Source organism: Salmo trutta, chromosome 36 (assembly GCF_901001165.1).
Source record: "Salmo trutta chromosome 36, fSalTru1.1, whole genome shotgun sequence".
Lineage (NCBI taxonomy): Eukaryota > Metazoa > Chordata > Actinopteri > Salmoniformes > Salmonidae > Salmo > Salmo trutta.
This window is the reverse complement of record NC_042992.1, coordinates 28,625,619-28,645,779: the sequence shown is the minus strand read 5'-3', so window position 1 is coordinate 28,645,779 and position 20,161 is coordinate 28,625,619. Positions and strand designations below refer to the sequence as shown.

Below are 20,161 nucleotides of genomic sequence, written 5' to 3'. Positions count from 1 at the left end.
CGGACACAGATTAAGCCTAGTCCTAAACTAGACTAGGCTTAATCCAAGTCTGGGAAACCGGCTATTATCACTCATTTTCTGGATCATAGTAATGAAAGAGTAAAGTCAGCTGCTCTGCACAGTAAAATTCAGTATACATGCAGAGATACAGTAAGCCTATCTATGACCTGAATACTCTCAGTATTCAGACTGTGAAAATGTGTGAAAAACACTTGCTTCTCCTTTAAGACAATTAGAAGACAGAATCAAAACGTCACGGGCAAGATCGTTAACGAATGTACACAGAAAGGGAAAGAGTGTGTGTGTGTGCGCATGTGTTGTGCGTGCATGTGGTGTATGAGTGCACATGTGTGTTTGTGGACATGCAGAGGCACGCAGAGCGAGGCTGAGCAAGCAGTGAGGCTGAGCAAACACATTCCTCCCACACTCTGCGAGGGATCAGAATGTGCTGTTTACCTGAAGCTTCAGCATACCAGGCGAAAGAGAACAAAACAAGAGATACCACGAGGTTAACTCCCCTCGCAAAGTGCTGCTCCGCACTAGTTATCTGATAATGACTTACTGTATTGCTTGATTGTTGATAGGGTTGCAAAACACGCCAGTCAACTGTAATGCAACTGCATTTCAATGGCCTTTTCCATTAATTTGGGATTGAGTCACATACCGGTAGCTGGATCGCCATAGTAGAGGACTTAGAAAATAGAGATATCCTGAAAATACACCACATTAAAGATCTCTAGATGTCTTACAAACTTTGATTTTGGTGTAAACTACCCATTTAAAGTCATTCTCCAGTCTCTTTTTCAGCTCATTTATCACCTGATTTACTTTAAAAAAGGCCCGTCTCAATAGCTGGTCCAGGTATCCTCATGACATAGCAAAAAGTGGATGACATCACGAATACCCATGAGATCAACTCCTTGAAGTTTGCAGCTGTGTCTAAAAAAAACACAATTTTGCTCAAAAACATATTTTCTTTACCCTTTAGTGTGCCTACTTTACTGTATTTATACATGGGTTATCGCTTTTCAACAGTAAAACTTCAATGGACATCTTTAAGCTCTAAACAGCATTGCATGTGCCAGAGTTCCATTACCACTAAATGTGCACTCTAACGATGCAGCTGCAATGCCTTGCAGGGAAATGCCCTTCTCCCTATACCATAACACGGTCCCTCTACCCTAGGCTAATAATAGCATCAATCATGGCCTGTTGAGCTCTGCTGGTTGTGGCAGTACGGAGCATGGATGTCCCCACCGTCTCACCATGGGTTAGGGTTGCGCTATCTCAGTGTCAACTTGTTGACATGGGCTTGGCAAAGGAACAGAATGACGATATATCACAGATTGGCCCTCTTAGTGGTAGAGAGAAGCTTTAATGAAAGGAATAAAGAGGACACAGAGCATGGAGGGTTTTGGCTGGACGTCAGAGAAACAGACCTGGGAGTCCCATGCCTCTGTTCTGTACAAGTGTAATTGAAGGAGGTATAGGTCTTGAAGGAGCCATTTGAGGAAACAAGTAGACAGACAATGTTTTTCATTAAAAAAGGGGTAGACTATACTTTCATTTGTTTGAATGATTGCATTACATTACAGAAGGTGTTTCAGGATGCAGAAGGACGCAGATTTGTCCAGGTGGATGCTGCTAAGATGCAGCTGCTGAGTCTTTGTTCTGTATGGAAGGACATCAGAAAAGAAAAACTTGAATCCTCCCAAAGGATGGAAGAAAACCAATCACTTTAGCCACACACTACTGACCTTGGCTTGTTCCGAGTATCGTACTGTGTTATGGCTAAATGCTAGATTTCAGCATATTGTTGTTTTGTTTCTCTATGTTCTCATCTAAAATCATTTAAATGGCTCTGGCCTGCTTTGTTGTCATGGATATTGCATAGGCTCTCTGATACCAATGGCTGTAAACGGCTTTTGAGTTTGGTTGGATAAGATGGAGTGTGCTTCACTTTGCAATGCAACAACCCTTCAAAAGACAATGGCACATCAATCTTCAGAGGTCTGCCCTTCAAAGTACAGTTCGATTCTGTCAATATCATTGTACTTCCAGTCATTTCCTATTAAAGATGACATGTAATGTTCCTTTAGCTTAGTCCTACATCCATTACATAACATTCATAACCCTACAGCCATGTGAAATGTCCAGATCCACCACAAAAGGTATAGTATGTACAATATGCCAATGAGTTCAAATGACTACGCAATACACAGCACTATAGATTATATATAATGTAGTGCCCTGATAGGTCTATGCCTTATAGGTAGCAACAACGTCAGCATTAACTTCCTCATTCATAAGCATTAGAGTTCAGTGATCTGCTGCTCTTGTGGAAGTACACTGCCATCAAGTCCTATCGAGGGCCCACATGCTCACACATAGGAAGTGTTGACAGCTGGTAGGGCTTCAACAAAGTGTATCTTGCGTTAGCTGCCCCAGGCCCCAGGCTGTTCCCATGGCAGACTGTTTAGAGCATACAGTAATTGGTTGAATCCAGGAAGTTTAAAGGTCATCATGAGAACTGGGGGACAAGGGCTTCATCGGATCAGTGATTCTTCCATAAAGAACATAACCTTTGATGTTGAAAATATAGTAAATAAGATACTGGATCAGTACAACATAGTAATATAATAACCTAGAAATAAAGTACATTTGTTATTAGATATCCGAAGCAGAGGAAACATGAGAAACAGAGAAAAGGGAAAGTGTGAAACCGGTTTTACGTCATATGCCCCGTTTATTACAAGGAGGTATTTGATAAGAAATATATTTAATATTTACTGACATCTTTGTAAGAATGAAACACTAATATCCTCTTTGTTTGTTGAAATAATAAAGCATGCAGTCTCAGGGTAGCAAGCCCACTCCAGAGGAAGTTGTGAGGAAGCGATAGCTGTAAAACGAACAAACAGAGGAAGTGTAACGCAGACCCTCCCACAGTCAGGGTCCATCCGGACTGGATACACTGTCGAATGGCTTGATCTGTGCTGTGGGTGAAACAGGAAGTGTTTTGTAGGCCGGGAGTCTTGTGGGAGTCAGGAGACACGCCACACCGAATTAGCGGAGGAAAAAAGGGTCAGCCTCAGCAAGAAAAGACCACATATGCTCCCTTATCAGCATAAACTGATTACAGGACATAAACATTATAATCCATCTGTGGCTTGATGGCTTTCGCGAGAACCTGATAAATCCTAGATTTAGATTTGTTTATTACACTTAGATTACCTCTCTTACTCTGTGAGATAAACTAAAGTAGGAGGAAACCTGTGTTAATCACCAGTGGCTATGTTCATAAAACAGCAGAGGTCACGGTTTTCCATTTTGTTTTAAACCAATTACAAGACCGAGTCTATCAGATTAAAAATACATTGGCTGAGCCAAATATACCCGACAAGAGATACTTTTTTGTCAGCCACACAAAACTTCACTTCAGATTGATATTTTTTGAAGCCATGACATAAGAGACAGCAAAACTTGAAGTTGATATGGAAATTAGACTGATGCCTCTTGACAAGCAAGTAGCTCTCTGTAAACACACAGATTTTTTTTCACTATATAAAGACACAATACCCACCAGTTTCTCTCCTCACAGTTAGACAGAGGATCAAACAATTAACGGCACAAAATTGACTGGTGTCATTTGGAGCTGTTGCTCTGGGGTCATATGGGGATAACTTTGATGTGGCCAAAGTGGAAGACTTCATATTTCAAACGCCGTGCTAGACATTCGATTCAGCCTGTGGCCTGAAATGTGGGATGTAGGGCTCATAACTAAGAGGTCAGGAGTTCTAGTGCAGAGTAACAGCTCTCGGTTACCCTGTAATACTCCCTTTCCATAGGTATGGCTGAAAGCTGAATTCATTGTTCACAGCCACAGAACTGCAATAGTATGTCAGTCCTTTAGGACATAAATAAGATCCTCATTAAATTGATTCTTACGAGGCTCGGACAAGGGTAGTAATGGTCCGGCGGACAATCATGGCTGTTTTAACCTGTTTTCCCTATTCCTGCCGCTAGATTAGGGAAGAACAGATTCATCAACAGACCAGAAAAGCATGAATCTACACTATGGCGTCAGTAAACGTAGGTTTAGGCACACTTCATAGGGATCACCTTGCTATAATACTCCTGTTGTCCTCTTCCTCTCTCCTTCTGCTCAGCTCTCCCCCAGTCTGGAGTGACACAACAGGAAGTTGTGACATGTGCACCCTTTTCATTCTCATTGGCCCAATCCTCTTTTTTACTTACTGCGTTCTAATCTTTCCAACTCTGGATTAAAGCAAAGCCTAGCACTGGTCCTATAAGTACCTCCTCTTCCATCCTCTACTTTCACCTGGCTCGTTTTGGCAGTGTGGCGGAAACCTGCGCCATGTGGTGTCACCTGAAGGACGGGGTCAGAACTTGGTGACCTGGGGGTGACGTAGAATGAGAAGGACAAAATCGGATAAGCCCATCCGGTTATCCCGCATGCTACCAGGACCGGCTTAGCCTCCAATGGTGAAAGAAGCATCCAATTGGGTCAGTGCCAGCGCTTGGATAATTGCGGGACCCTGATTGGATGACCAGCGGTGGCTAAAAGAGGGTGGTTTTATTGGATGGCCACCTGTGAAAAGAGCCTCTCAGAGCCAGCGAATGAGCTGCGAGACTAGCTGCGGCACGTCTGTGCACTTGACCTGAGAAATCTTGGAAAGTACAGGCATTGGGAAATATAGGTACTAATGTTACACTAACACACCATCCTTGGACATATCAAAACTCTACTATGGACCTTATGGTTGAGAATATGGGCAAACATACTGGTTAGTGTGTTCTGCATGTACACTATTGACGAGCAGCTACTCAGTCCTTCAGTTCATCAACCTAAAGGACCATTACCTCACTTCAAGTCAGTCAATCTCCACTGTTTTTACCATGGTAACAAACCGCACCTACCTTGGTCAAAGCTAGTCTCTCAACACAGTGGATATAGAAGAGAGTATTCAAGGCAACAATCTTATTGATTAGTGATGAGCTCCTCCAAGCGTGACAGGTGCTTGGGAACCTAACCCGCTTGTGTAACTCAGCAGAACTCAGCTGGGTCAGCCAGGCAGAAAGATAAGCCTCTGACAGACCAACATTGCAGAACTAGCCTCGAACCAAAGGGTTACTTTGGTAACCAAGATACACACCGGATTTAACCTTAATCAGGGCTGCGTCAATTTCCATTTCAAATAAGTAATGCAAATGTAAAGATATTCTCTTACTGAAAATGCCTAACTTTATTTCCCTAGTAATTACGTTTCGTTTTTTGGGGTGTTATTTAAACACAATAAGGTATCGTCTACTACCAGGACCAACCAAATGTGTTGAAATAGTTGAAGTAGCCAATTACACTGAAGTACTGTAGGCCTAATGATCGGGGTTTGATATATAAACACTAAGCTTGTGATTAGGCCAACAGATATACCATACATTCAAACAGCTCTTGCCCTAGAATGGTGTAGTCTCAGTTTCTGTCACTACAACAATGTGTTGCCTTAGGAGGTACACAAACAGTGTCTTTTCATGTTGTCCAAGATTTCATGTAGGTCTTTCGTATGGCTTTAGCTTCAAACAAACTAGCAAGCAAAAAAACAAATAAACACACACACATTGGGATTGCCCTTGACAGTCTTTGACCACTGTTTAACTCTATACCATAGACAGTCACTCTAACCCCCGTAAAGTTGAAGGTAGCTTATGCGCACACTGCCACGCACACACAAACATATGGTGGAAGGCCCTGCTGAATGAAGGGCCTGGAAGAAACATGAAGGACAAAAAAGGACACAATAACAAACTTCTTTAATGTAACAAAATGCACCATTCAAGTGAACCTCACAACTACGGTTAGAGTTGGATGCTCCTTCGTCCTTGTACAGCCATATCTACAGACATTGTGGTAAATGCAATGTATTTCTTTTGATGACATATGATGGTTATTACTTCAAATAAAGGCAGAGCAACGTGTGTTGCGTAACCCCACAGTTTCCATGGTTGGCAGGTGAAAGTGAGATAAACAACAAGCTCCTCTCCTATGAACTGTTTTGAACATAGTTCAGAAGAGTATACTGCCACTGTGAGGATGGTGGGGCCATATCCACGGGAAACCACAATGACAAAAAAAAGAAACAGTCAGATGCTTTGCACTATCACACTCCAGCTTGTCCCTATACACAACTCTGATGTGCGAGTCTACTTTTCTAAGAGTTCCTTTTCTCTGTAGACACCCATCCACCCAAAAGGTTTCAGTAGAGGACACAGCACATCATCTTCTGGTTATGTTCTCTCCCACCATTAACGGAAGGCTAACCGCAATACCACTTTCACACTTACAGTAAAGGTGATCTTGCTGATAAAATGACCAGCATGGTAGGAGACATAAATCAAATCAAATTTATTTATATAGCCCTTCTTACATCAGCTGATATCACAAAGTGCTGTACAGAAACCCAGCCTAAAACCCCAAACAGCAAGCAATGCAGGTATAGAAGCACGGTGGCTAGGAAAAACTCCCCAGAAAGGCCAAAACCTAGGAAGAAACCTAGAGAGGAACCAGGCTATGAGGGGTGGCCAGTCCTCTTCTGGCTGTGCCGGGTGGAGATTATAACAGCACATGGCCTAGATGTTCAAATGTTCATAAATGACCAGCATTGTCAAATAATAATAATCATAGTAGTTGTCGAGGGTGCAACAAGTCAGTAACACAAGAGTAAGTGTCAGTTGGCTTTTTCATAGCCGATCTTTGAGAGTATCTCTACCGCTCCTGCTGTCTCTAGAGAGTTGAAAACAGCAGGTCTGGGACAGGTAGCACGTCCGGTGAATAGGTCAGGGTTCCAGCAGGTCTGGGACAGCAGGTCTGGGACAGGTAGCACGTCCGGGGAACAGGTTAGGGTTCCAGCAGGTCTGGGACAGCAGGTCTGGGACAGGTAGCACGTCCGGTGAATAGGTTAGGGTTCCAGCAGGTCTGGGACAGGTAGCACGTCCGGTGAACAGGTCAGGGTTCCATAGCTGCAGGCAGAACAGTTGGAACTGGAGCAGCAGCACGGCCAGGTGAACTGGGGACAGCAAGGAGTCATCAAGCCAGGTAGTCCTGAGGCATGGTCCTAGGGCTCAGGTCCTCCGAGAGAGAGAAAGAAAGAGAAAGAGAGAATTAGAGAGAGCATATTTAAATTCACACAGGACACCGGAAAAGACAAGAGAAATACTCCAGATGTGACAGACTGACCCTAGCCCCCCAACACATAAACTACTGCAGCATAAATACTGGAGGCTGAGACAGGAGGGGTCAGGAGACACCGTGGCCCCATCCGATGAAACCCCCAGACAGGGCCAAACAGGTAGAATATAACCCCACCCACTTTGCCAAAGCACAGCCTCCACACCACTGGAGGGATATCTCCAACCACCAACATACCATCCCGGGACAAGGCCGAATATAGCCCACAAAGATCTCCGCCACGGCACAGCCCAAGGGGGGGCGCCAACCCAGACAGCAAGACCACGCGCCAACCCAGACAGACTCAACCCACTCAAGTGACGCACCCCTCCCAGGGACGGCATGGAAGAGGACATGTAAGAGGTCAACAGGGACTAACCTATACACTGTTCAAACACAAGGTCGTGGACAAAGAAATAAGTGTGCCCCATTGTAAAAACTGTCTTGTGTAGGTGCCAGCACTATGGCCACAGGCCACTCCATAAGGCTGATATTCTTGCAGGCAGTTAAAATGTAGGGGCTGTCAAGAGCTGTAAATTGTCGCCTGCTTGGCCGGCCCTGACCAGACAGTAGAATCCTCTCTGGTTACGTCCCATGGTCTTGATTCATGGGGGAGCAGCATGGCTCGATTCCAGTGGGATACCCATGGAAGGTGTGTGGTGAACAAGTCCAGGGTTATGTTCATTGGGGACATGCAACAGTAAATATTTTGCAACTGAAAACTAAAATGACTTGCTCTCGACCAAGGTATTCTCTCCCTATTTCAGGATGTTTTCTTCTGTTTGGTGCCAAATGAACACAACCTTGTTTTGAAGGAGTATTCTGTGATTATGTTGACCAACTCTTCAGAATCAGTCAAGAGGCTGTTTGTTTACATGTCCTCATCTATGTAGGTTAAATCTCTTAACTGACTTGCCTAGATAAATAAGGTAAATATTTGGACTTGGTCTTTTACCAAATAGGGCAATGTTCTGTATACCACCCCTACCTTGTCACAACACAACTGATTGGCTCAAACGCATTAAGGAAAGAAATTCCACAAATTAACTTATAACAAGGCACACCTGTTAAATGAAATGCATTCCAGGTGACTACCTCACGGAGTTGGTTGAGAATGCCAAGATTGTGTAAAGCTGTCATCAAGGCAAAGAGTGGCTACTTTGAAGAATCTCAAAATATAAAATATATTTTGATTTGTTTAACACTTTTGTAGTTACTACATGATTCCATGTGTTATTTCATAGTTTTGATGTCTTCACTATTATTATAAAATGTACAAAATAGTAAAAATTAAGAAAAACCCTTGACAGAGTAGGTGTCCAAACTTTCGACTGGTATTGTACAAGTCCAAAATGAGAACCGTTTAATCCCCAGCAGTATTATAATTGCACTACCAACTCAGTGGAGATCATAGGATAAGTTTTACGTAAGAATAACGTTTTTCACCATTTCATGTTGTTTTAGAAATACCCATGCCGCATAGTGTACAGAACAAAACTGTGTGTGGGCCACGCATGTACGGTATACCGTCTTCCCTCAGGAAGAAAAACACATTGCAGGAGTCATCCGGCAAGAAGAGCAAGTGAGGTATGCAGGTCTGTAAACAGAACCGACCGACAGAGGAGCACCGTCTGTATATGTGACCGTGGGAGGGGCTGCCACCATGAATAGAAAGGCCCACTGAGCTTTGACTTTGTTTACCAATGGCTGTGGCACAGATACTGAACTCTTGAATGACAAGAACACTCCAGCTCTAGGAGCTGAGTTGACAACAACAGGAGGGGACATCTTTGCCAGGGGTTAGATCTGTGTATGCAAAGGAGAACATTTGCTACATGCTGTTGTGAAACTCATCCTACACTAAACACAAATATAAACTCAATATGCAACAATTTCAAAGATTACATTTAAAGATTTGTACTTTATTTTCCCCTAAGCCTACCACCCCTCCCCTAATTTGAGTTTACTCCAAAGATTTTACTTTGTTAGTTAATATAAGGAAATCAGTCAATTGATAAATTTATTAGGCCCTAATCTATGGATTTCACATGACTGGGAATACAGATATACTTCTGTAGGTCACAGTCAGATAGCTTAAAATGTAGGGGTGTGTATCAGAAAACCAGTCAGTATCTGGCCTTTGCATAGAGTTGATCAGGCTGTTGATTGTTGTCCCACTCCTTTTCAATGGCTGTGCAAAGTTTCTGGATATTGGTGGGAACTGGAACACGCTGTCGTACACGTTGATCCAGAGCATCCCAAACATGCTCAACGGGTGACATGTCTGGTGAGTATGTGGGCCATGGAAGAACTGGGACATTTTCAGCTTCCAGGAATTGTGTACAGATCCTTGCGACATGGGGCCGTGCATTATCATGCCGAAACATGAGGTGAAGGCGGAGGAGGAATGGCAAGGATGGGCCTCAGGATTTCGTCACAGTATCTCTGTGTATTAAAATTGCAATTGTGTTTGTTATCCATAGCTTATGCCTGCCCATACCATAACCCCACCGCCACCATGGGACACTCTGTTCACAACGTTGACATCAGAAATGTTCGCCTCCGCAACGCCATCGGCCCGGTACAGTTGAAGAACACACTTCTCCAGCGTGCCGGTGGCCATCGAAGGTGAGCATTAAACCACTGATGTCGGTTACGTTTATATTTTTATTCAGTACATAATATTACTCACTTTTCAGAAGATGTGACACTAGATAACTTGAACTGAAAGCCAAAAAGACTGCAGCAACTATTAACTTTGGAGGAACTGCACTCCTTACCTCAGGCTAAACCACAAAACCATAGGCAATACAATGTAAGGCAAACAACGTTGACCTGATATGAAGCAACGTGTTGCTCAAATGGTTAGTTCACACACATATCTGAGGAAGTCGTGCTGTTTACATGTCTTTCCCTTGCCTTTAGAGTAGGCCTACTGTAAACGTTTAATTCCACACCCAAAACATTTGCAATACAATGGTATCCACTAGCTCATCTGACTCTGGGGAAGTAGATTAAGGGCCTCACTGCCAAAATCCCAAAGTATCCCTTTAAAAAAATCTGCCAGGGGCCACACACACACACACAAGCAGTTGAATTGTTGCGCACAGCCTTTGCTGACTACACAGTCTTCTGTTCCTAAAAAGGAACCAACCCCAGGACTAGGTCCCGACACAGTAGCAATAGGTATCATTTCCCTTAGCAACTAGATGAAAACATACACTGAGTATACAAAACATTAAGACAGACTGACCAGGTGAAATTATCATCCCTTATTAATGTCACTTGTTAAATCCACTTCAAATCAGTGTAGATCAAGGGGCGGAGACAAGTTAAAAGAAGGATTTTCTAGCCTTGAGACAGGGATTGTGTATGTGTGCAATGGGCAAAACAAAAACTGTAAGTGCCTTTGAACGGGCTAGGGTAGTAGGTGCCAGTGGTAACGGTTTGTGTCAAGAGCTGCAAAACTGCTGGGTTTTTCATGCTCAACAGTTTCCTGTATGGATCAAGAATGGTCCACCACCCGAAGGACATCTAGCCAACTTGAAATAACATTGGAGTCAACATGGGCCAGCATCCCTGTGGAACGCTTTCGACACCTTGTAGAGTCCATGCCGCAATGAATTGAGGCGGTTTTGAGGGCCCCCCCCTCAAAACCGGGGGGGGTGCAAATCAATATTAGGAAGGCGTTTCTAATGTTTGGTACACTCAGTGTATATCCCCATAGCTTAGCTATGCTCTAATGAGGGAACCGCAGAGGGACCACGTCAACATGTAAGGCAACACTTTTGCATACGTGCATGACGTTTTTCGCCTTGTCGGCCTTGAGATTCGAACCAGTGACCTTTCAGTTACTGGCCCAACACTTTAACCTTGAGGCTACCCAACTCGTTTAAGTGTGATTGAGGTTGTTTAGATATAGAATTTCTCAAAATCAAATGGTTAAAAAGCAGAAGACTTACAGGGCTGATATTCAGATTTTTTTTAAAAAGCATGTTTTTCAAAGCTAGTCACACAATGTAAACTTTCTGCCCTAGACTATGCTTACATTTTAAGGGTAGTCTTTTCACCTTGGACGGCAGGATGTTAAACGCTGTTCAAGGAAATGGAGGATCACTCCCTTTTACAGGTAGAATAAAAATTAAACAAAAAAAACACTATAAATTACCAGGAATTCAGCTCAAAAAACACCTTTTACATTTCATGAGTTTACACACAATTCCACCCCTGCTCCTTTTAAATTGGCAATGGTGAATAACTTGTTTTGTCAACTGCATAACCTACCAACTACACACAGTGAACATACACCACACCTGATTTACCTTGGAGTAATATGCCATCTGCTGGTTGGTTGATACAAACAAATATATACTCTGGTTCTTTAAAATGTATTTAGACTCAAATTCAACACTTTCAAATTGTCAACTTCCATAACATAATTTGACATTACAGGGAAAAAATATTTTAAAATACACCCATTTTTTTTGGATTGCAACTATTGTTTTCAATGTCTTAGCCAACATTCGATTGTCGTATACACTTAAAAAGACTGTTACACCAAGGAATTACAAAAGCTAAAATACCTTTCTAAAACACGTCTTTACTTTAAAAACCATAGACTACTGCAATTGTACGTGTTAATTAAAACCATAAAATCGATTAAAGTTATAAAAGGCATCAATAGCCTGTAAATACATCAGCTCCCATTACTACCTCAACATAGCTGAAGAAAAGGGGAACAGTCAGTATGACTAGTTAGTATCTTTGGCACTTTAAATCACCACACACAATAAGAAAACGTCTGAGTATTCTCTCTAGATGTCTACATTGAGCCACTGTTTCCACCAGCAGTCGCCACCTTCCATGTCTTGGATCTAGGTTATCAGATAGCAGCATATTGTTCTTTCCATGTTTTAGACTATACCGGTCAATGTCTTTGTTCCCATGGCCAATGACTCCACAAGTAATTAGAATACTGTAACTCCGTCCACAGGGAGGATAACTCAAACCTGTCTCTTTTTGTCTATTCAGTGTTATCAGCACTCTTGCGGTCTCTCAGTAGGTGGCTTCGTCCATGTTGTCATCACTGTTCCCTCCAAACTCCTCTCCATTGTCAAAGTAAGACATGATGTAGTCGGTATCCTGAAACACAGATGATGATGATTATTGAGCTATGCAAGGAGGAATGATAGCCTACCAAGTGAACAATGGCTCCCCGGATGCACTGGCTTGTCAACATCTTTGTCAGTGTCGCTTCTCTTCTCTTCAAGGCGGCGGCATCTTACTTCATGTAAATATTCTTCCTTTGTGAACTTGTATGACATTTCTGTCAGTATTCTTTTGCGGAGATTAATCTAGCAAAAGATCATAGAACACTTATGGCCTGCATAAATACAGATGTGTCTGTCACAAACTCAATGGCACGGGAAACTTTGAAGGCTGGACCCAGTTGATAGAATGTGGCAAGTTCGCTAGCTAGAGCGCTAGCTCAAGATAGACAGGATGAGCGGACAGAGGATTAAAAAGGACAACCTGAACCAATCTCCATGCATAGCCATGGTGACTTATAGAAGATATGTATTTCATCAGCTGTTGGCCAATGTGCCCGGCAATATCTTTATTTTCGTCTTTTATTGACCAAAAGATGGCTGTTACCAGCTAACAAACTTCTGATTAGAAGGTGGGGATTTTACGGAGCCTAAACACACCTTAGACACCATTTATACACCTTCTTTATTTTGTAAATAGCTTTTGAGTAGCTATTACGATAAATTAGCGTTGTTAGCATTAGCTTTACTCGCCGACCATCATCTTCACTGGAATTTCACAATTTCTTTTACGACTAAATCCCTGACCATAACAAACAGGTTCAAAGCGGAACAAGGTACAAAATGTGACGGGCCTCATCAGTCGCCATTACCCCTTACCTCTTCAAAGTCTTCCTCATAGTCCTCTTCATCTGCCTGTTCTTCTTCCTCGTTTGTCTTCTTTTTCTCCTCGTCCTGCTCTTCCTCAGAGTTCACCGCCTCTTCTTTCTTTTCGAGAGTCTGAAGAGTGTGTTACCAAGAAACATCAAAACCAGGGCAGGGTATATGCAAATTACCCCCTAATTAGGAGTAACTAAAAGGTTTACATTTCTGATCCTTAGTCTCCTTTCGAAGAAAGGTTAGTCGTTTCTGTAATATCCTACCTCTAGCTTGGTGAGAATCTCCTCTTTTCCTACAAGTGGTTTCTTTGTCCGTTTAACTTGAGGTGTAGGTCCTAGAAGAGAAGAATGGAACATGGTTAGCCCAAAAGTAAGCAAATAAAAAAAATCTGAACTGACGTGGCAACAAATGCCGCAGGACAGAAGCATGGCCGTAACTAAACTCAGCAAAAAAAGAAACGTCCCTTTTTCTGGACCCTGTCTTTCAAAGATAATTCGTAAAAATCCAAATAACTTCACAGATCTTCATTGTAAAGGCTTTAACCACTGTGTCCCATGCTTGTTCAATGAACCATAAACAATTAATGAACACGCACCTGTGGAACGGCCATTAAGACACTAACAGCTTACAGACGGAAAGCAATTAAGGTCACAGTTATGAAAACTTAGGACACTAAAGAGGCCTTTCTACTGACTCTGAAAAACACCAAAAGAAAGATGCCCAGGGTCCCTAGTCATCTGCGTGAACGTGCTATAGGCATGCTGCAAGGAGGCATGAGGACTGCAGATGTGGCCAGGGCAATAAATTGCAATGTTCGTACTGTGAGACGCCTAAGACAGCGCTACAGGGAGACAGGATGGACAGCTGATCGTCCTTGCAGTGGCAGACCATGTGTAACAACACCTGCACAGGATCGGTATATCCAAATTTAGGACCTTTGGTTCCAACTGCCGTTTCTTTGTGAGACGCAGAGTAGGTGAACGGATGATCTCCGCATCATCTGTGGTTCCCAACGTGTAGGAGAGTGATGGAGTGCTGCATCCGATGACCTGGCCTCCACGGTCACCTGACCACAACCCAATTGAGATGGTTTGGGATGAGTTGGACTGCAGAGTGAAGGAAAAGCAGCCAACAAGTGCTCAGCATGTGGGAACTCCTTCAAGACTGTTGGAAAAGCATTCCTCATGAAGCTGGTTGAGAGAATGCCAAGAGTGTGCAAAGCTGTCATCAAGGTAAAGGGTGGCTACTTTGAAAAACCTGAAATATATTTTGATTTGTTTAACACTTTTTTGGTTACTACATGATTCCATGTGTTATTCTACATTCTACAAAATTAAGAAAACCCCTTGAATGAATAGGTGTGTCCAAACGTTTGACTGGTACTGTGTGTGTGTGTGTGTATATGTATGTGTATATATATATAATTTATTTTGGTACACAATAAAGAAAATCAATTACGGGTCTAAATATTGCTCCCAGCTTTGATCAAATCTCAGAACAGTTATATTTTTGATCTGACAGAGTTCTAATCGCGCCTGCCTCTTTGCGACTGAGTGGAATCATGAACAGTTGTTTGTTGGTTATGTTCGCCTGCGTTCCCCAGATTTGCCTTTTTAGCAGCATATTCACCACTCTCTCAAAAGGCTAACTCCACCGTCTCGCGCCACAGGCCGGCTCTAGTAGGCAACAAGATACTAGACAAAAAGCAACAAAAACGTCCAGCGACTCCTGCCGTGTCTACAGACATCCCCCAAACAAACAAAAACTGACTCACAACTGGTAAATAGTCGCTTATGTCAGTCAGGTGGGTAGATGCCTGTAGAGAATTCTATTGTAGTAATGTTGAAGGGCTCTGGCTAGTATTACTTAGCCAGTTAGAAGGATGAAGTAAGAAGCTAATGCTAAAATGGAGCCTACCTCAGCAGGAGCAATAAATATGTCAATAAGTTCTCATAATAACTTTGTATTACAGAGAGTAGGGAACCTGAGATAGACAGTGATGTGGGCATGTGGCGCTCAGTGGTGAGGCTGAGGCAGGCTGCAATGCATGCAGGGAGAAGCAGAGGAGACAGAGACAGCGAGGAAGCAAGCAGAGAGAGAGGCTAGTACAGTGGTTCCCAAACTTTGGGTCAAGAAATTCTGTACTAATCTTATCAAACAAGTTAAATACAAATAATATTATTTGTTTCAATATGAACATCTCCACATGGCCTACCTTCCCTATAGGCCGACATTAAAATGAAAATAATACTGTTCTAAAAATGTCATACGTTTTCGTTTCGTCACTGATGGTACGTGTCAGTGTGAATAATTTCTCATATTTCCCCCCTTTCAGGGGTATAACATTACAACTATATAACTAATAGGCTATGAATTTGTAGATCAACTGAGTTAAATTAACCTACAGTAGCCAAGGTGATAGTGTCTGGGGTCATTTTTGCTGTTCTCCAAATAGCATTCAAAAAAATAATAATTGTATAGAAATGCAATAAATGAGCGTCAACTTAAAAAATGTAAAAATCTTACAGACCTCACTTAAACTCAAAACCTGATTAGGGACTTGACAGAAGGAGGTTGGAATCAGTTCAATAGTGGCATATGTTTCACAAGGAATTCAAAGGCCAAAGTAGCTAAGTAAATAAGTAAATGAAATTTCACTGAGTATCTGAGAAAAAAAATATCAATTGAAAACAATACATGGCTTACACAAAGTTTGAATTCCACACACAAGTCCTTTAGATAAAGTACTCACTTTTACCCTGAGGTTCTCTCACTTTAATGCAAAGCTCTTTAGGCAATCTGCTCCAGTCTGAAACAGAACCATAAAAAGGGAGAAACGTGTTACCATAGAAAATACGCATTGCATAAAACACACCAGAAATGCATCACATTCAAAGTATTAGGAATAATGACACCACAGCACAAGATTAAAAATCAGATAAGTTCAAACAAGAAATTGACTGTTTGTCTGGCACCATCAGCTGGACATATACCAAAACTGCATCAAAAGAAAATACCAGAAATAGGACTCAGTCTGGCTAGGCTAGGGGTGCCACTGAAGAACACTAGCAGTAGGAAAGTGGTACAGGGAACTAAAGAGTTCATAAAAGAGACAACTGTTCTGTGATCAGTTGAGTGCAGATTCTAACAGCCTGTATCTCCACAAACCAGCCCATCATCACTCACCTGGGCTCCACTCGATGGCGCTGTCCTTGGGCTCTCCGCTCTGGTACTTATCAGAGTAACGATCAACATCTACATGGGAAACAGCAACAAGATTATAACTAACAATTTCCTATTCATATAATACCAACCAGGGAAAACATGTAGAACACAATTACAAAACCTTCTATACCATACCATTTGTCTGACATAACAGCCATTAAAACAGGATGAAGGAAACCGCACACTGCTCTTGATAGTATCACTGGTATTTAATAAGCTTATGTATCGGCCCAACGGCCTTCGTCAGAGCTTTCTGACATAACAGCCGCCATAACTGGGTACTTTTTTACAAGCATTCAACAATACGATTATTGTGAATGCTCTAATAGAACAGTTTGATTTAAATATTTACATGCTTTGCCCTTACAATCCGGTTTACATGGACAGCTGTTAATCAGGCTACTAATTACAGCAATTGTATCATCTTTGGGAAGCCTATTTAATTATGACAAAACATATTTCACTTCATCCACACCAACAAATGACGTAACAAATGCTTGCAACATTCTTTAAAAGTTTACCAATAATTATAACCACACAACTTTGGAAGCTAGCTCAATCACGGTTAATAACATTCTATGATTTCTCCACCGCTTAAACTGAGACTATGCGATATGACGTTGCATGTGAGTATCTGTGCATGTGAACTTCAATTGCTACAACGTGATAGCTATGGGACCAAAACGGCAGAAGAGTTTAGCCTCACGCTTAGTTGTTGCTGAAATCGTCCTGATATTGCAATTTACTCTACCTCTTTTGGGAGCAGCCCGTCTGATGTAGAAGGGCAGGGTCTTGGTGGCGGCCCTCAGCTCCTGTTTCAGAGCCAGCATGTACTCCACCTCCTCTCCTGTCTGCAGGGGCACAGGCTGGACTGGCATGGGCTGAGGTTAAGGAGAGGGAACAGATCAGGAGACAACAACACTAGCACTAAGCAAACACGTTACTACATTTAAATTACTATACAGTATTTCATAATACTGCAAACCGTTTAAAGGATGGTAGGCTATATAATGTGTCTAAACCAGACAGTGTCCATACAAATCATACTGTACATGTACCTCAGAGAGAAAAATGCCTTGAAGAGAAAAACAAAACATTTACGCATTACGTTACTAGCAATATTAGATAACAGTCATTATTTTCATTTTGTGACGCTCAAGAGCACTATAAGCAATTGTGGCAAGGTGAGTCCAGACTGTGTTTTCAAGCCCTGACTCCATGTGCACACTCACAGGGAAGAGGGGTGAGGGCTTAAAGGTGGTGGGGGGAAGGCTGTCCCCCCTTCCTATGCCCACATCCTCCAGGTTGAAGGTCATCTGTCCTCTTCCACGACCCCTGCCTCTTCCAGCCATGGGGATGAGTATGTTGCTAAATGCTGAAAGGGGAAAAACAGGGGGGGGAAACAGATAGACGTAGCCTAACAAATACACATAGCAGTCAGTATTGTGGATATCTAACTCGCATTTGAGAGTGGGCTCCCAAATTACCTTTGTTTACAGATAACCAGTAACTAGCTAGCTAGCTATCGCATTTCACCCTGGCCCTACTGACTCTTCTGTATGGTCTTGGAATATCGAGAGTTAATTTCACACATGATTACACCCAATCCTTAGCAAGCAAAATATATAGCTACAGTACTTAGCTATGATATTTCAACTGCCGGCCAGTGACCTCTCCAGTGCAGCACTGTGCTTGTTTGCATAGCCAGGTAGCTATTATTGGCTGGCATTCAAGCTAGCTATATTTCGCAGCTATTCTATGACATTATACTTTTTCACGTACCTACAATGTGTCAGTTGAGATCGTGAAATATAGAGGCAAGCCCTGAAACGTACAGTATAACAACCAAGCCCAACCCAAATATCTTGAATGGCTAGCTAACTTAGTAGTAACTTTAGAAATGCTGCAGTCTGCCCGTCTGATGACCAGATCCACTGGCTTGATAGCGATGTAACCAACGTTGGCTAGCTGACGATTACAGTGCAGGCAAAATAACGTATGTTGTTTTTCCTCTTGACACATACATAGCTTATTATACTGTAGAATATGAAAACTGTTTTCTGAGTAAGCCCACACGTGCACAGACTGCCGGATGTTTTCAACTGGAGTCCACGTGTGTTCCGTCGGCATTGAATGTCTCAGGAAACATATTCTGTACGCAATAGTTCCACCCTACTGTCTGTACTGGTATAACGTTAGAATTTAACCTTTTTTTTTATATAGAATAATTGTTACTTTAATCTAGCACAATACAATTTCCCCACAAAAATGTGGTAGCGTTTTTTTTAGCAGTTGTTCATTTATGAATTATTCTGTCTGAGCGATAAGGAAAAACGGCTCATAACATATTCATGCTCCCCACTGCCACCAGGAAGCACTATTATTCCGTACGTTATAAGATTTGGGATTGTTTGAGTAAGAAACTGACGGAAAGGGGGATGGATGGATACCTAGTCAGTTGCACAATTAAATGCATTCAACCGAAATTCGTCTTCCGCATTTAACCCAACTCTTAATCAGGTATGTTGTTTAGTTTGGAGTGCATTTTATATTTGCATGTAAGCTTTGTGCTTGTGTTGCTGAAAAGGTTAGCCTCTTAAATGGCATGTAAATGCCAAATTATTACTTTACACATCTACCCCTATAGACTTCACAGGAAAACAATGTTTTTGTAGAACACAAGTCATAAAATCCAGAAGTAAATCGTTCCATCCTTTATTAAACATAGCTTGCAAGAGATAAATATTACAAAGTTATTTCCTCCAAAATTAGCTTATTTTTTCAGTCAATGCATAATCGTTATTAATCAACTGGCAGTATTCAAACAGCATTAATATTTTTTTCTTTACATTTTTCTTTGAAGACAGTTAAATATCAAGTATGTGCAAAAGGTCAGGATTTATATTTGAAATAAAACAAACAAAAAAGGGATTTATTTTCTAGGACAAAAATGAATTCTCTTTTCACTCATTCCCCAGATGTCCATTCAATTGATACAGATTGATAATGACTCAATGAATTTTTTTTTCTCACAAATGTATTTTACAACATCAACATTATGCAATGTTTAAACTGAGGTTCATTGTATATGTATAAAATAAAAACTTCAGCATATTCGCTTCAAATGTAGAAAATTATTTGCAATGAATACACCCCCCCTTCAAAAAGTTCCCTGTATTTCCAACAATAACTAATATGCCAAGAGTACATTGAAGGATACCAATACAATAACATAATACATTTGTTTAGCCAGGAAATGTGATCAATCCTCCATAAGAATAACATCACAATTAGTACACCCCATAACTACAACACTGTCTTGATGGGCAGCTTTATCTGCCTTAGAATGTTTTAGACATAACCTTATTCTTGAACTCACTTATATGGGAGTCAGTTTGAATATTGTCAGTTTGAAACTACATGATAATTCCCCCAAAACAAATGTTGACCAGAACAAAGGCGATAAGGGCAAGATTTCTCTCATCTCCAACAGCTCCTAGTACACTAGATTTTAAAAAGGTAAAAACAAATAAAACATGTAACTTTTTTTATTCAATTTATATTTTCCAATGGAACACATGAACATATTTTCATATGGAAGAAAGAAAATGTAATTTTTATACCTGTCATTTCAGACATGGTTAGTCCCGTAGTTCAGTACAGAAATTGAAATCAACAAAACACAGAGCTGTTTCTGAGTGAGATCTGTGGATGTGATGACTCCTCCGGGGTAATACTGTCTGTCAGTGGTTTGATCATGCCA

The 20,161-nt window shown here is 41.7% G+C and overlaps 1 protein-coding gene across 4 annotated transcripts; it reads right to left on the bottom strand.

Annotated features, from left to right (window-relative positions):
• Positions 1 to 11,213: 11,213 nt before the first annotated feature.
• LOC115175785 (DNA-directed RNA polymerase III subunit RPC7-like) lies at positions 11,214 to 18,524 on the bottom strand. 4 transcript variants are annotated; one of them, XM_029735301.1, is made up of 8 exons: positions 17,886 to 18,524; positions 17,631 to 17,773; positions 17,150 to 17,279; positions 16,360 to 16,428; positions 15,926 to 15,982; positions 13,437 to 13,507; positions 13,174 to 13,293; positions 11,214 to 12,388 (listed from the first exon to the last, which is right to left on the bottom strand). In XM_029735301.1, exons 2-8 carry the CDS (start codon positions 17,748 to 17,750, stop codon positions 12,302 to 12,304), a joined length of 654 nt encoding a protein of 217 aa, XP_029591161.1. In that variant the 5' UTR covers positions 17,751 to 17,773; positions 17,886 to 18,524; the 3' UTR covers positions 11,214 to 12,301. The 4 variants fall into 4 exon arrangements, with proteins under 4 accessions (XP_029591161.1, XP_029591162.1, XP_029591164.1 ...); XM_029735302.1 differs by having other exon boundaries at positions 18,181 to 18,524; XM_029735304.1 differs by lacking the exon at positions 17,886 to 18,524 and adding an exon at positions 17,457 to 17,473 and having other exon boundaries at positions 17,631 to 17,710.
• Positions 18,525 to 20,161: the final 1,637 nt, after the last annotated feature.